The sequence below is a fragment of the Polistes canadensis genome, unplaced genomic scaffold (genome assembly GCF_001313835.1).
Source record: "Polistes canadensis isolate GaletaPanama2010 unplaced genomic scaffold, ASM131383v1 scaffold_64, whole genome shotgun sequence".
Classification (NCBI taxonomy): Eukaryota; Metazoa; Arthropoda; class Insecta; order Hymenoptera; family Vespidae; genus Polistes; species Polistes canadensis.
The window spans coordinates 468,157-483,140 of NW_014569611.1; the positions used below are offsets into that span (position 1 = coordinate 468,157).

At 28.6% G+C, this 14,984-nt stretch overlaps 1 protein-coding gene across 3 annotated transcripts in view; it reads right to left on the reverse strand.

The window, feature by feature from the left end:
* Positions 1-2,287: 2,287 nt before the first annotated feature.
* Positions 2,288-14,984, reverse strand: part of LOC106786063 (cysteine-rich motor neuron 1 protein) — a 264,734-nt gene continuing 252,037 nt past the window's right edge. For all 3 annotated transcript variants that reach the window (XM_014747066.1, XM_014747068.1, XM_014747067.1), the window contains 6 exons: positions 12,045-12,227; positions 10,962-11,180; positions 8,799-9,157; positions 7,783-8,205; positions 7,180-7,380; positions 2,288-6,722 (listed from right to left, as the gene is read on the reverse strand). In XM_014747066.1, the coding sequence (XP_014602552.1) occupies positions 6,492-6,722; positions 7,180-7,380; positions 7,783-8,205; positions 8,799-9,157; positions 10,962-11,180; positions 12,045-12,227 (1,616 nt within the window). In that variant the 3' untranslated portion in view covers positions 2,288-6,491. The remainder of the gene's footprint in view (positions 6,723-7,179; positions 7,381-7,782; positions 8,206-8,798; positions 9,158-10,961; positions 11,181-12,044; positions 12,228-14,984) is intronic.

Below are 14,984 nucleotides of genomic sequence, written 5' to 3' on the forward strand. Positions count from 1 at the left end.
GGAAATGTTGGAAGTTAAGTGTCTTTGGTCCTCAACATGTTTGAGACTTTTACTTCTGATCTGAGATATCAAAGTTTTTGATATTTATTTGCTTTTTATAATTATTCTTCCATTTAATGTATTGAATTTAATCACTTTTTTCTTTAAAGTAAAAATTAAGAGAGTGTATAATGTTATGTAGGGGTTTTATTATACATCGGATTACAATATCACGTATCAACAATTTTATTTACTTTTCTTTTATTTAACATACAAGAGCTATCTTTGAACATGACGTATGTACGTATTTAATATGTATGCGTGTTTTGCATATGTGTATCGCGTGTGTTCGTGTGTATATATACATATATATGCATACGCACGCACGCACGCACGCATGCATGCAAATACACGTACTACGTATGCATATTTACATAATATACGTATATATTAAATTACTCCTCTAGGTTACACTGATATGATTTTAGTTACAGTGAAACTGTACAAAGAGCATATATAAGCATAAGACTATATTCATTTATCAATTATCATCATCATCATCATCATCATCATCATGCAACAACTTACAACCTCTTTCAGACATTAACTCTCTTTCTCTGTATCTTAGAATAATCTATTAGATAATCATCCCCCCATCTCTTTCTCTCTCTCTTGCTTATCTTTATATGTATATATATATATAATAGTTTTGTTTTTTAATCCGTAAACTTTTCTGATGCAAATGGCTCCCCATTTCGTAAATCAGCGAATGTTTATTATGAAATATTTAATTTGTTTCCCCTTCTGTTTGAATGCAAGCTGATTATTTCTTTGAAAAATGACAAAAAGAGAGTTCGAGTACGACGAATGCGTTAGAATGACATTTATTCATTGCTATAAATTGTCGAGCAAGGAAAGCGAATTTGTGTTTGAACTTATGTATGAATTTATATCTTACTATTTATCGTCATTTTATTAGTTTATCTTCTCGTAATGTATACTAACGAAACAATTTTTTGGAACGTACACGTTGCCATTGTATGCCGTGTGTGTCGATATTTAAATGAATATACATACATATTGATATATTATATATATATATATATATGTATATGCATATATACATGCATATTCATACGTATGAATATTATCGCGCTGGAAGGTAGTCACAGGAGAGTACCACGGAATATTACAAAATTTTCATAATTTTATTTCTTCACTTATAGTTAATATTAACTGTTTGCAAAAGCTTCTAAAAATAAAATGTGTTTTATTTATTTTTAGCCAATTCCTTATTAAAAATAATTTTTAACTTATTTGCAAGGTGAACTCGTTAAATTTTGACGTTAAACCTGAATTTAGCAAGAGAATAGAGAAAAGTTTGGAAATCACTGTTATATAACTTAATTATATATAATACGTAATAATTGATGAAATTAAGTGATTTTTATATATAGATCGTGTTATATTTTATTTCTTTTTATTTGGCAAGAGCATTGTCGGCATTAATTTAATTTTTCAAATTAATTCACAATTGAAAATCAATATTTTTGTTTGTCGCATTACATATACAGGATGTTTTTCAGATATGAGGGTATATGATTATGTGAACTTTTTTTCTTATTTTAGTGTACTGAAACCGCTCTTGAAGTTATGCCCATATATTATGAAATCTCCCTGTATATATATATTTTAATTTATCGAAAGTGACTCGTAAGTCATAGCGTTTTTTTACGATGAATATTTTAAATATCATTTATATATATATATTATATATATTTATGTATGTATATGCATGGATATGTATATGTATATTGTCTCCAAGGTGTACATGTATATGTACGAAACAGCCGGTTGTTCTTTATTGACAATATAATATATATGTTGTATATATATATATATATATGCACTCGTATATAATCATTATATTATAAATAAATCTAGCACGCGCGTTATACGATGATATCTACTAATTGTAAGTGATAATACGATGTATTTAATTATATATGTATATATATATATAATATATACATATATAAAAGACGTGTCACATTGAAAAAATATATGTATGTGTTAATTTATGGCAGATAATACGATTTACGTGTGAGTGTGTTGTAAGTACATGGATATGTGCGAATTCTCATTGCAACGACAAAATTTCGACAAAAAATTTTATTATCTTATTTCGCGTCGTCGACTTGGAAACACACTAAATTCTTTTTGTTTGTTTATTTGATTATTTTTTTATTTATTAAACGTATATATTTTTCTTTCCAGATTTTATTCTTGTCGATTATATTTTTTCGTCTTCTTTCTTCTTCATTTATACAGTTGCCTACTAACACTTCCGTATCGTTTGTATTAATTTTTTCGATTTTTTTTTTTTCTGTTTTCTCTTTTCATTCACACAAGCTGAAATGGTTTTTTTATTATTATTTTTTGCTTCTATTTTTTCCCTATGTTTTTTTTATTTTTTTGATCAAATTTTGAATGAAATCCGCGAAGTTACATGTGTACACGTATATATAAAAGTATTCGAGAGAACACTAGCGATACTTTAAAACGATCGAATGTCAGCAGGTTAGATCGCTAAGAAAATGATTGATAAAAAGAAAAATATATAAACAAAGAAATAAAAATAATTATTAGTCAACACATATGTACAGAGCAATAATTCAGTGTTCTCTCGATTTTAAAAACAAATTGGCTCATTCAATTCGTTGAAACAAGTTTTAGATTTACTTTTTTAATACATATTACGAAAGGCTGAGCTTTATTTTTATTTCTTATTTTGCAGATTATAATTAAAGAGCATATTACATATTCATTTTGCGACAAAAAAAACAAAGGAATCAGCACAAATCCGAACGTTTTATACCAAGTATTTTCTCTTTCTCTCTCTCTCTCTCTCTATTTTTTCCCTTTTTTGGGGGCTTTTTTAAATTAAGGTATCGTATATACATTTTTGTCGCTTACAACCTTTATTTTTTTTTCCTTTTTCTTTTTTTTTTAAGAGAATCCCACACTTAAATGTATCTCGCCAATTGGCCAAGAGAGTGAAGGGAGCGATATATAATATATAATATATAATATTGTATATATATAAAGTTTATATTAATAAATGTGGAATATATATAGGAACAATCTAATAACACAGTTACGAATGGATTAACCTAAGATTTTCTTGATTATATATAAGTATATATACATATATACATATATAATATGTGTACATATATAACGTTTATGTTCAGCCAAAAATCATTAACTAAACTTTTGGCCAAAAATGACTTATGTAACTTACATTGCTTATTAATTACATTACTATTTTGGATTCACACTAGCAATTACTCCATAAAAAGCATCAATAGTAATGTGTGAAAGCATTAACAAGAAGCATACCCTTCCCAAATCTAATTATTTTCTGTTACAAATTAATTTGACGAGTAATAACTGAGATTAACATAAATGATAGTTAGTGATTTTTGTCTGAACATAAATGAATTATATATAGATATTACGTGGTAAACTTAATTCCTGTCATAATTACTAGAGATTAACGTTTCGTTGGTAAGGTTTGCATATCTTTTCTAGTTTAAACGTCACTGAAAATGATTTAGACTTCACAGGTTATATATTTTGATGCCAAAGAAATTTATCAAATCGATTTAAAATGAACCGCTTATAAGCTGTTTTTGCGACATGTTCTTCTTCACTACTTCGACATTTAAGAAAACTACAGTTCAAACGAAACGTTTTTATTCTAAGTATATGTAATAAAATGATGTCGAAAATAACACGTAGAGTTTGGTATGAACGCTTTTCGAAACGATTATTTTAATCTGAGAAACAAAGAAAGTTCCGAATAGCCGACAAAATTTGAAGATTAGATTTAGTTGCACAAATTGTTCGATGAAAATTCAATTGAAACGTTTTTAAAATTGTCCAAAGGGTTAAATGTTATTTCAATGATTGTTTTAAAACGATTGAATGTGCCATGACAAAAATTCATAAGAAAAGGAAATATCTATCACATATGAAAGAGACGGAAAAACGATAAGAATTGAGTTTAACACATAATATACGTATATTATATATTATATATGTATATATACGTATATACTTACACATATATTCTTTATACGAATATCGACGCGACATTTTTAAGTTCTTTCATTGGACCTCGGATACGATTTAATACTTTTTCATTTCGTATTTCGATTTTAGTCTGATCTTCCTCTTGAATAATAATTTCGATCTTTTTTTCTTCTTTTTTTCGTTTTCCTTTATAAACGATAACGATCATCGAACGACGCGAGCGTTCGGAAGCAATAATGAACGATTTTTTAAATCATTGAAGGAGAATATACAAAAAAAAAAAAAAATAAAGAAAAAAATGATGAAAATGAAATTCAAGGGTATAAAGTAGGAAAAATTGACATTATATTTTCTAAGAAATATTTCAATCAAATTATTTAATTAACGTAAGGAGTTATACAAACTAAAACTCGATATAAAACTTTTTTTTTTTATTATCACATTAATTTTAACCAATAGAAAAGGAAAAAAGTGAAGAAAAAATCAAATTTGCAATAAATTTGCTTTTTGAATATTAGTTATACTACTAATGAATCAATCGCGTTGTGGCCCAGAGAGATCAAGGAAACTAATACTACGATGGAGACCTGTCTCTTTCTTTCTTCCTTTTTATTTCTGTATTCTCCTTTCACATAAACATTGTATATATATATATATACAGGGTGAGACAGAATTAACCAGATACATGAATATCTTCGTTGGATTTAATGTTACAAAGTATGTCTACATTAGAATTAAAATAGTTTCGAAAGACATCATAACACCATGTTTTTTAATGTCATTTTTTTTAGATCTGTTTCAAATCACTAACGTTTTTTCAAATGGAATTGCATTCTATTTTCTATACATTATTGTAACCGACACCTCAACAGTGTACTATAATATGATCTTTAATCTAGAAATATGGAACAAATAAAATTCAGCGTGTACAGGCAAAAGATGCTATTCTATTTTAAGAAAATGTTCTAAAAGATACCTAAAAAATGACATTAAAAAACATGATGTGAACATATGCGTCCTTTGAAATAATTTTGTTTCTGCTGTACACATACTTTATAACTTTAAATTCAACAAAGATATTCAGGTATCTGGTTAATTTTTATTCACCCTGCATATATACAGGTTTTATCAGATGTTATTCTTTATAAACTTTGTAAGCGCATTCTATGTTTAAAAATAAGAAAAAAATGTTATATAAATATAGGTCATTTAAAACTATATTAAAAAGTTGTATAACATAAATTGTAAAATTGTTAAAATATGTTGTTAAAAAACGATGTTTAGCGGTTTTGAAGTGATTCAATGCATTCTTATTTGAATAATATAATAGTTTGACCATTTAGATCACCTGACCTCCTTACCCCACTAGATTTTTATTTGTGGGGGGGAAACTAAAAGAAGAATTTTATGCTACTGAAATTGTTACGCTTGATTTTATGGTAGAACGAATTAAGGATGCAGTTGCAGAAATGATTAGAAATCGAAAGAAAAAATTTGCCACGTTATAAAAATAACATACCACATACTACAATCAAACTTTTATTCGCGTAGATGGGCAACATTTAAAACAGCACATTTAGATAGTGTTTTACTATTTATGTTTTTTTTGAATAAAGTTTTAAATGATTTATGTTTATATAACATTTTTTTTTTCATATTTTTGTGCATAGAATGCACTTACAACGTTTGTACGGAAAAACGTCTGACACCGTGTATGGTATGTGTACGTGTATGTATATAAGTTAGGAGCTAGGAAGGTTAACGCTAATTAGCACACTTATAACGACGGTTTTACTCTAAGATCGTTTTTTCTTGTTTTTTCTTTTTTTCCATTTTTTTCGTTATATATAATTTACAGATTAAATGATATCGTATATTAGTAGTTCTTCTTCTTTGTCTTCGTCTTTGTCTTCATCTTCATTTTACTTAACAAGATTTCGAGGGGATCGAGCAAGTGGTATTAATTCGAAATGGTTGATATTATTTTTATTTTGTTCTCATCCCACTTTATAAATTATTCTTGTTTGTTTTTTTATTTTCCTTGATCTCCCTCACAAACACGTTTCATTCATCTCTTAAGAATAATACTGAATCTACTCGCAAGGGTCTTATTTATTTCTTAACACCGGCATGTACATCGATTTTCTTCGAAAAAAGTAAATCGAGTATCACCAGATTAGTTTTTCTACTTTTTCTTCTTTCCTTCTTTCTTTTTTTTTTGTTTTTTAATAATTTTATTTGTTTTCATACCGACGATCATCACATTCAATGATCCTCGTGAATTTTCTTTTTCTTCTTTCATTCGAAGAAACGAGAAAAGAAATAAGAACGAGGAACATCGAGAAAAAAGGTGTGTGTGTGTGTGTGTGTGTATGTATGTATGTATGTGTGTGTGCATCGTTGATAATAGTCTTTTACAGTGGCACAATCTTCTCGTTTCGATGCATTGGTGTGTCGTAAGCAGGCACACACTTATAGTATTGCGGTGGATAGGAATAGCTTGCATCTGATGGCGACAGTCGACCACGGAAACGGTTACGAACGATGTGGATAATCAACAAAAGACAAAGCAACGCCAGGACGACGATCAACGTGATCGGTACCACACCCCAGCCTCTGTTATTCTGATGATTCGCTTCATTTTCCTTCAAAATTCAAAAATTTATTTGTAAATTGAATATTAATAACTATATGTATACATGTGTGTTTGTGTAAATATGAGTGTGTATATGTTACGATTAATGTTGAGATAATGGAGATTCTATAAAATGCCTAAAAATAACAATTTTTACGGTTTCTTCTTTTTTAAATTCCAATGATCTCTTATTATATTTTAAGAAAATATCGTGTATAATTTACTACATTTTTTTTTATGTAAGAATTCAAATATAAATTGATATTACTCTAGTTTTATTATAATTCAGATTAGTTAATATTTTGGTAGATAGACAAAAATTAGGATTATAGAAGGTTAATACTACATTTTTCTTGACAATAATCATTTATCTTATTATTACGAATCATTGAATTATTTGAAGTTATTGGTTAATGTGCGTTCATTTAATTCTCTCAATAAAACAAAAATCGAATCGATTAACTTACTGTGATCGGGCAAACTGGGCAGCACGTGTTTGGTTCTGGGGGTAAAGGATCGCTACAGGCCACCGAACAAACGGTCTCCTTGCAATTTACTCTACCGCCTATCTCGCACGTGCAAGTCGTGCAAGCATTTCGTAGCCAGCTTTCACCTTCCTGTATTGGTTCATTCTCGTCGTTGATGCAACTCGCTCGACACCGACATATCTGAAAATGAAGAAAAACAAACAATACTACTTCTGTTTATCTCTTATTTACTTTATTCTTTATTTGATTTTACTTTTTCATTATATATATTGTAAACCTTTTTATAATATATTATTGCGCTTTCATATATATATATATATATATATATATATTTAAGAGCTTAAACGTACAAGGACTCGTTTCGGTATACGTATATTAAACCTGATCTAGGTCGTAATTAAACGAGGTAAAAGCGGAAANATATATATATTTAAGAGCTTATTTAATTTTTATTTTATTATAAAATTCATTAGTTTTTAATAATTGGTTGTGATTAACGAGTATACTTGTCATGCAGAAAAAAATAGTTATATTTTGCAATTTAAAATATATATATATTATTATAAAATAAAAAATCGTTACCGGACAGCCTCGTTTGTTGGTCTTGTAACCAAATCTACATTTCTTTTTACATCCCATGAAGGAAGGACAATTCTCTTGAAGTGGTTTGCATTCGCATAAAGTGCAATCGTTCTCATCCATTATGAGACCATGTTCGCAATGAAGATCACAGTTTACTTCGGGACAGACAACTTTCTTATTGTCGTTATTATCGAAATTCTCGACATTTGGATGATTCCATGTTTGATTCGTCGAAGGGAAATTCAAGTTTTGTTGATTTCGTGGAGGCGTCAGTGGTATTGACGTTGATGATGAATTTGATATCGATTGACAAGCACAAATCGAACATCCAACCTCGTCTTTGACGAGATCGCAATTAAGTTCGCAGTTTGGTAATTCCGGACAGAGTTTATCCTCCTCGGATCCTGTGTGAATCATTTCGTTCTGAAAAAAAAAAAAATATTTTTATTTCGTTTTTATATGAGATAAGAAAGCAAAGTGATTGTTTACGAATATATTAGAATAATGATGATATTATTATATTTTTGTTAATCCTCTTTTAATAATATTTATTAGTGATTTTTTTAAATAGAAATTATATAGAATTACTTTTTGTTTAAAAATTAATGTTTCCTAATAATAAATGTAATTAATTAAAGCTCATTACGCGAGTACATTGTGAACAACTTTTACATTGAAATTCGTGTTCATAAACGTTTCGTTTGGTAATTGCAGAATTTGACGTATGTTCTCAGAATGCTTTATCTAGCCACGGCTTATAATATAAGGGGTTATGATAAATCATTGTTTTGTCTTTGATCAAATAAATAATGTTTTGGATTATTATTCTGCAATGTCGAATTGAATTACTGCAAACAAGATTGAATTATTTTAACAAGAAATAGAAAAGCAGAAAATTATAGCATTATGCGTTGTAAAAAAAAAGACACTTTAAAACTTATTTGTATATTGAATAAATAACAATAATAAATGTAGAAGAGATAGACAAAAAAAAATGAAAATGGAAAATATCTGACCTTTGTTGGTTTGTAACATTCACAAATCTGGCAGCCTTTCTCGTCGGTTAAGTAACGATCACAATCGAGGTTACAATCAATCAAAGAGGTTTTGCAATTCGATTTGCTATCGATATCAATATCAGTTAAACTCGTTGGTTGTGGACAGTGAGAGCAACATTCGCCTGGATCTGGTGGTATCGGGTTTGCACAAGATTTGCACATGATTCCTATACAAGAAACCTGACCATTTTCTTGGCATGTGCAATTTACGCAGGGTTCGTCTTTCCAATGCTCTCCAACTCGTCGGAAAAGTCCATTTTTGAAGAAACAATTTCTGGTATTGCCACCCTCTTCCGTTTCAACTAAGTATACGGATTCTGTAAGATTTTTTTATTAATTTATTAATTTTGTAATTATAAAATGAGCAAAATGAATGGACACTTTGGATTTCAAATGAAAAGAAATAGTGAATTCAACGAACACAAAAATGAATAAGCAAAGATTAATGTTATAATTATCAACTTATTTTTTTTCACATTTGTTTGAATTTAACGATTACTTGAAAAAAAAAAAACAAAACATTTAATTTATTCATTATTGTTTACAATTTATATAATTTGATAATATAAATTGTATCGTTTATCATATTTCTTACCATTATAAATTCGATAGTTGCGAAAGAAGAAATTGAAAATTCTTCATTTAGATGAATGCGGAAATTTTCAGTTTTATATCAAAATGTAATCCTATTAATTATTCAGTATAAAAATAATACACATATTAAAATGATTTAAAAAGTAAGATATTAAAATTCATCTGTTCGTTAAAACGTTTCACTTTAATTAAAAATTGTTTAATGAGAGATAGGAAAACAGGGTTAAAGTTTGATGCACTTTAAAATAATATGATTATAGGGAAGCGTGATATGAAATTATTACTTTATGTAACTAGTATTAACGTATTACCACTTGCACTAAGAGCATTAACACGTGTCAATATTTGCCTATTACTCTAGAACCATAATTAAAAGGTAATCGATTAAAAGTGAACGTCGATGTCGTTACTCGTGGATTAGATACCGATTAGAGAAGGTTGTTAAGTTCGATTTGTGATCGGATATACTCTTCGAACACTTTTCCTACAAACTTTAAATCTTCAATCCAATCTTGTATAGTCATTACGATTAGGTTTTAATGATTATCATATGAAATTTCGAAGGTAATATAGCCAATGTCATTAAGATTCGAGAGAGAGAAGAAGTGGGGGACACGAGATAAGAGTAAGCTCATTAAAATTCAACAGGTAGTGTGAAAGTTTTTAAGAAAGAATAAAAAAGAGAGAGAAAGAAAGAGAGAGAGAGAGATGGGTGATCACATTTAAATTGTTAATTAAAATATCTTTTTTTCACAATTACTTATTTTCGTTTTAGTTTAATTTGTCTAAACAGCACACTCTTCCTAATCGCTTCTTTATCTTTTTCTGTCTCTGTTTTTATTTTTCTCTATTTTCCTTTCAATCGATTCGAAGACGTACACGTTTTCCTATCTCACTGGAGATGTATCGAGGAAAAAGAAATGGAAATAGTGTGGTCTCAGTGCTATCACGAAGAAACACTTAGAATCGTGTGTCTCTAAGGGTAGAAAGTTGTTGCTTGGTGTTGATTGTACATGTGTAGTGGAGTGAAAGTAAAGGACAAAGGGATGACAGAGAGATAGACAGAAAGAGAGAGAGGAAAAGAGAGAGAGAGAAATAGAGAGGAAGTGTGGACGACGATTGGAATTGTGATTGGGAAAGGGAGAAAATGGAGATTCGAGATATCGACCCGATATTGTACGTGTATACAGGGTGAACCACGTAATTCGACCAGTCTGATTTTATTATCGAATCTTCTCTTGTCTATGTATCAACTTTAGATTCGATTTACCTCTTTTTAACAGTTATTTCATCTAAAACATCTTCATTTTCAATCTATCCAATTAATAGAAAGAAATGTTATTATCCGTTAAAAATTAATATATTTTGAAATAATAATTATCCACATTTTTGTCAATATGATTGCAAGGATTAATCGATTATTATTGGTAAGCGTGTGTGTGTTTTCTTTTTTATTATATTATATTTTTATGTTTAACCGGTAATAAGTAAAGATTTGAATGTAGATTTGTTTTTTTTTTTTATTACCTGAAGGTACACATTTGTAGAGAGGACAACAAAAACCAGGAGTATTAGGAACGGCTTGTCTAACTTCTACAGCACGTTCACCTGGTTTACAAGATGCAGGTGGACACATGGGTACACATTTACATACATCATCTTCGCTTGGAACGCTGTCCCTGGGACAACCGTTTTCTGAACTCTGTTGCTGATCTTGTCCTTCTTGATGTCCATTTTGTTGGTGTCCTGTGATCAGAAATGAGCACACTTCATATAACTTTCAAAATTGTATTATTATTATTCATAGCAAGATCCTATTATTTAAATAGAGATATGCATATACAGGGTGTCCTGTAACTGGTAATATGTAATTGGTAATAAACGAGCAAGGTGTAATTTTATGTAAAATAATTCATAAGTCGAAGGTGCAGAATAAAATGATTTTATAAATGACTTTGGTTTCGAGAAAAATAAGTTTGAAAATTTGCCAAGTATACGTGTACTCGATTCAGTTTCAATTATATAGATTTTGCTATCTTATTCTCGGATATTTTGGGGAACATTTTTGTGCTTCCTAATATATTTATAAATATTGTCATTATCATGATACCTCTTGTATCGATTTTTTTCTTATATTTATCTAACAAGGCTTTTAGTTTCTAGGATTGCAAGCTCAGCTAAGTGCACATGCATTCGACAGATTCTTAAATGTATTTTTCTCTAAAACAAAGCCTTGTATGAAAATATATATTCAATATTTTCTACTTAGTTTTTCATATAGAATCACACTAGCGTGTACTACTATCAGCTACAAGAATCCCTGTATAACAAATAATGTTTTATCACATAACGCTAATAATTATTTCTTGTTTAAATTCGACTTTGCTAAAAATTTCAAATTGGCGTAAGATTACGTTATCGATACTACCTAAATTAAACATTTTCAAATGTCATATTGTTATGTTACTGATAACGAAATTGTTAATTATTTATATCAATGATTAATATTTTCTTTTCAAATATAATTAAGATATTTCAATATATATTATATTCAATGACTACGTAATTTAGTAATTATCATAATAATTATAATTATTACGTGACTATTACCTGAGGGAAGACATTCGTAATGAGAACAGCAACTACCGGGTGTCCCAGGAATTCCGATCTTTGTTTGTAGCAGACGTTGTCCAGGTTCAGAACAGACTGGTGGTAAAGGACATGGAGTGCATTTACACTCGCCATTTTCATTTTCCACGCTGTCTTCAGGACATTTCGAGCCGTGCAGGAGATCTTGAAAAAGAAAAGAAAAACTTTAGTATGTGACTGAGAAGTTGTTGTTTTTTTTTTCTTTTTTCTTTTTTATTAACTCCATACATTTTCACAATTTGTCCGTAGACATTTGGTAAATTGTTATATAAGTGAAAAAAGATAACACGTGGACGGTTTTTCCAATGAGATAGCGTCGCTATTGTTATTTATTTCGGTTAGGTTTAATTTTTTACAAGGTCTCCTGTGTGGGTGGATTTTTTTGAGCCTTCTAGGGATGTATTGCTTGTAGTGTTAGTATCTTCGTGAAATGAAAGTGATGTCAGGTATCTTTTGAATTCTGCATTGTTGTGATCCCGTATGCTATTCTTAACATCTATCTTTAGTTAATTTGTTTAGTAGTCTTTTATTACTACTTGTTTGATTTTTTTGCCACCTAGCTTTAGCTTGTCTTTTTAATTTTATTTTATGCAAAATATTGCTAGGATATGACGGGATGTTTCTGGATAAAACATTTTCAGATGTAGACGCCCACGCTGCTTCTTGTATAGCATCTGTTAAATTATTAACTGCTTTTTCTATTTGAAAAGAGTTCTTCAGCAGAATATTACTATTTGACTGAGAAATATCTTCTTTCTCTTTTTCTCCCTTTTTCCTATTCTTTTCGTTTTGTCTTTTTTTTTCTTTTTCTTTTTCTTTTATATTTTTATTCTTTACAATAAGAAATATCGTTGGATGAAACTGTAATCCGTAATGTCACTCGTTGAAAATATCTACCGACGAAAAGAGAGGATATATTTTTCTTATACAATTTTCTATTTTCCACCGTATACATGTTGTTTCTCTATTTTCTTTTTTTTTTTTTTTTTTTAGCAACAAAAGTTTCGAATACGTTCAATTATACGTGTAGTCGAGTCTCGTGGAACATCGTACGGTCAATTAAATTATGTGTGCAATTAATTTAAGACATTTCGATAATCAAGAAAAAAAAGAAAAAATGGAAGAAAGAGAGAGAGAGAAGAGAATGATTCATTCATTGCGTTAATTTTTAGACTGAAAAAAATGAAATCCGATAAATCGATAGAAAACTCATACGTTTAGTTATAATTTCAATTGAAAACAAGAAAAAAGAATATTCGTGTTGCGCGATAGAAGTGAAACTCGTATTATCGTGTGGAAAATAATCAATCGATTTATATACAGTGTACATTTAAAATCGTACATGTTGATATTACTTTAATAACCGGGGGGAATACCAGGTTTTTTTCATGTCGAACTTATTTCCGTGCTTCTAAATTACAGTATATATTTTCTTCGATTATTTAACAATCATTTAAAATATATTAAACACTCTAATATACTTTACTAATATTTAATATTGTTTAAACTAAAATATACATTTGTTTTAAAGTTCCTGGTCATGAATGTTGAAAATTTTCATGTAATGAAATATCAAATTGAAATTGTATAATATTCGAAGTATATTAATAGATGTGTAATTTTGCTTTGTATTATAACAAATATTTAAATAATAGTAAAAAAAAACAAAGGGTGACCAATCGTTGGACATGTGAAAAAACTGGATATGTACGATTTTAAAGTGCGGGTGTTTCCTGTATATTATTTTCGTATTTGTTTAATTCATTTATTATAAATAAAGCTTTCTAATCAAACCCATATTAAATATAAAAAATTAAGATATACTAATGTATTTTTATTTAAAAATTTTCTTCATCCTAAACAGTTTATATTAACAGTTTTCAATAAAAAGATCTAGTAAGTGTAATGGTGTACAATTTTAATCTCTAAGCACTAAATGTGTGTATATATGAATCAATTAATTATTTTCCACATGGTAATACGAGTTTAATTTTTATCGTGCGTAGAGGATCATTATTTTTTTTCTCCTTTTTTTTTTTAAGAATAAAAGAAATTCTATGCAAAATTGTATACAGTTGAAAAATTTGAGGATCCTCGAGTTGAGCTTTTTTATCTTGTTCAAATTCCATTGCAAATCGGAATTTGTATAGTTCTGTTTGACTTTAACAATAAGTGCTGCTTGTTTGTTTGTTCACGTACGTTTAAGAAAGAAAAAGAGAAATAGAAATAGAAAAAGAAAGAGAGAAAGATAGAGAGATAGAAGAACCATTTATTAAAAGATTGCAGAGAAGAGCGTGCGGCATTTGCGTTATACGCTCGGAATGTTCTTATTGCAAAATTGTACCGAAGGTAAGCGAAGCGTACGCGTTTCGTAAATGTAGAATACGATCCAATCCTAAGTCTGAAATCTTTTGCGTATCTTTCTCTGGGATAGTTTCACTTGATTATAAAAAATTAAACAGATTAAAATATAGGATTACAGCTTTTAAATATTCTAAGTATTGTTAATAATGAAAAACATTGTATTTATTTATTTAATCAAATTTTTATTTGACATGTTTATCGAATGAAAAAATTAATTGAGATCGTGTGAAAAAAAAAGAAAAAAATAATATCGAATTTAATTTATAATTTTTATAATTTTAATTCTATTTATAATTTCAAATTATATGAACGTAATCGTACATATAATTATATTCACATATGGGAGCTTAGAAAGTTGTTTATTGTTCACTTCGTATTTAGTTTGTAAAAGTTGAATTTGTGGTTTTGATAATACACATTATTGTCTCAATAGTTTAATAAAAAAAGGATGAAAAATATTCTAACGAAAGGAGCTTTTTGTGTGTACAACAAAAAGAGAACTCGACGAAATAATATTCCTGAAACATTTTATCGATA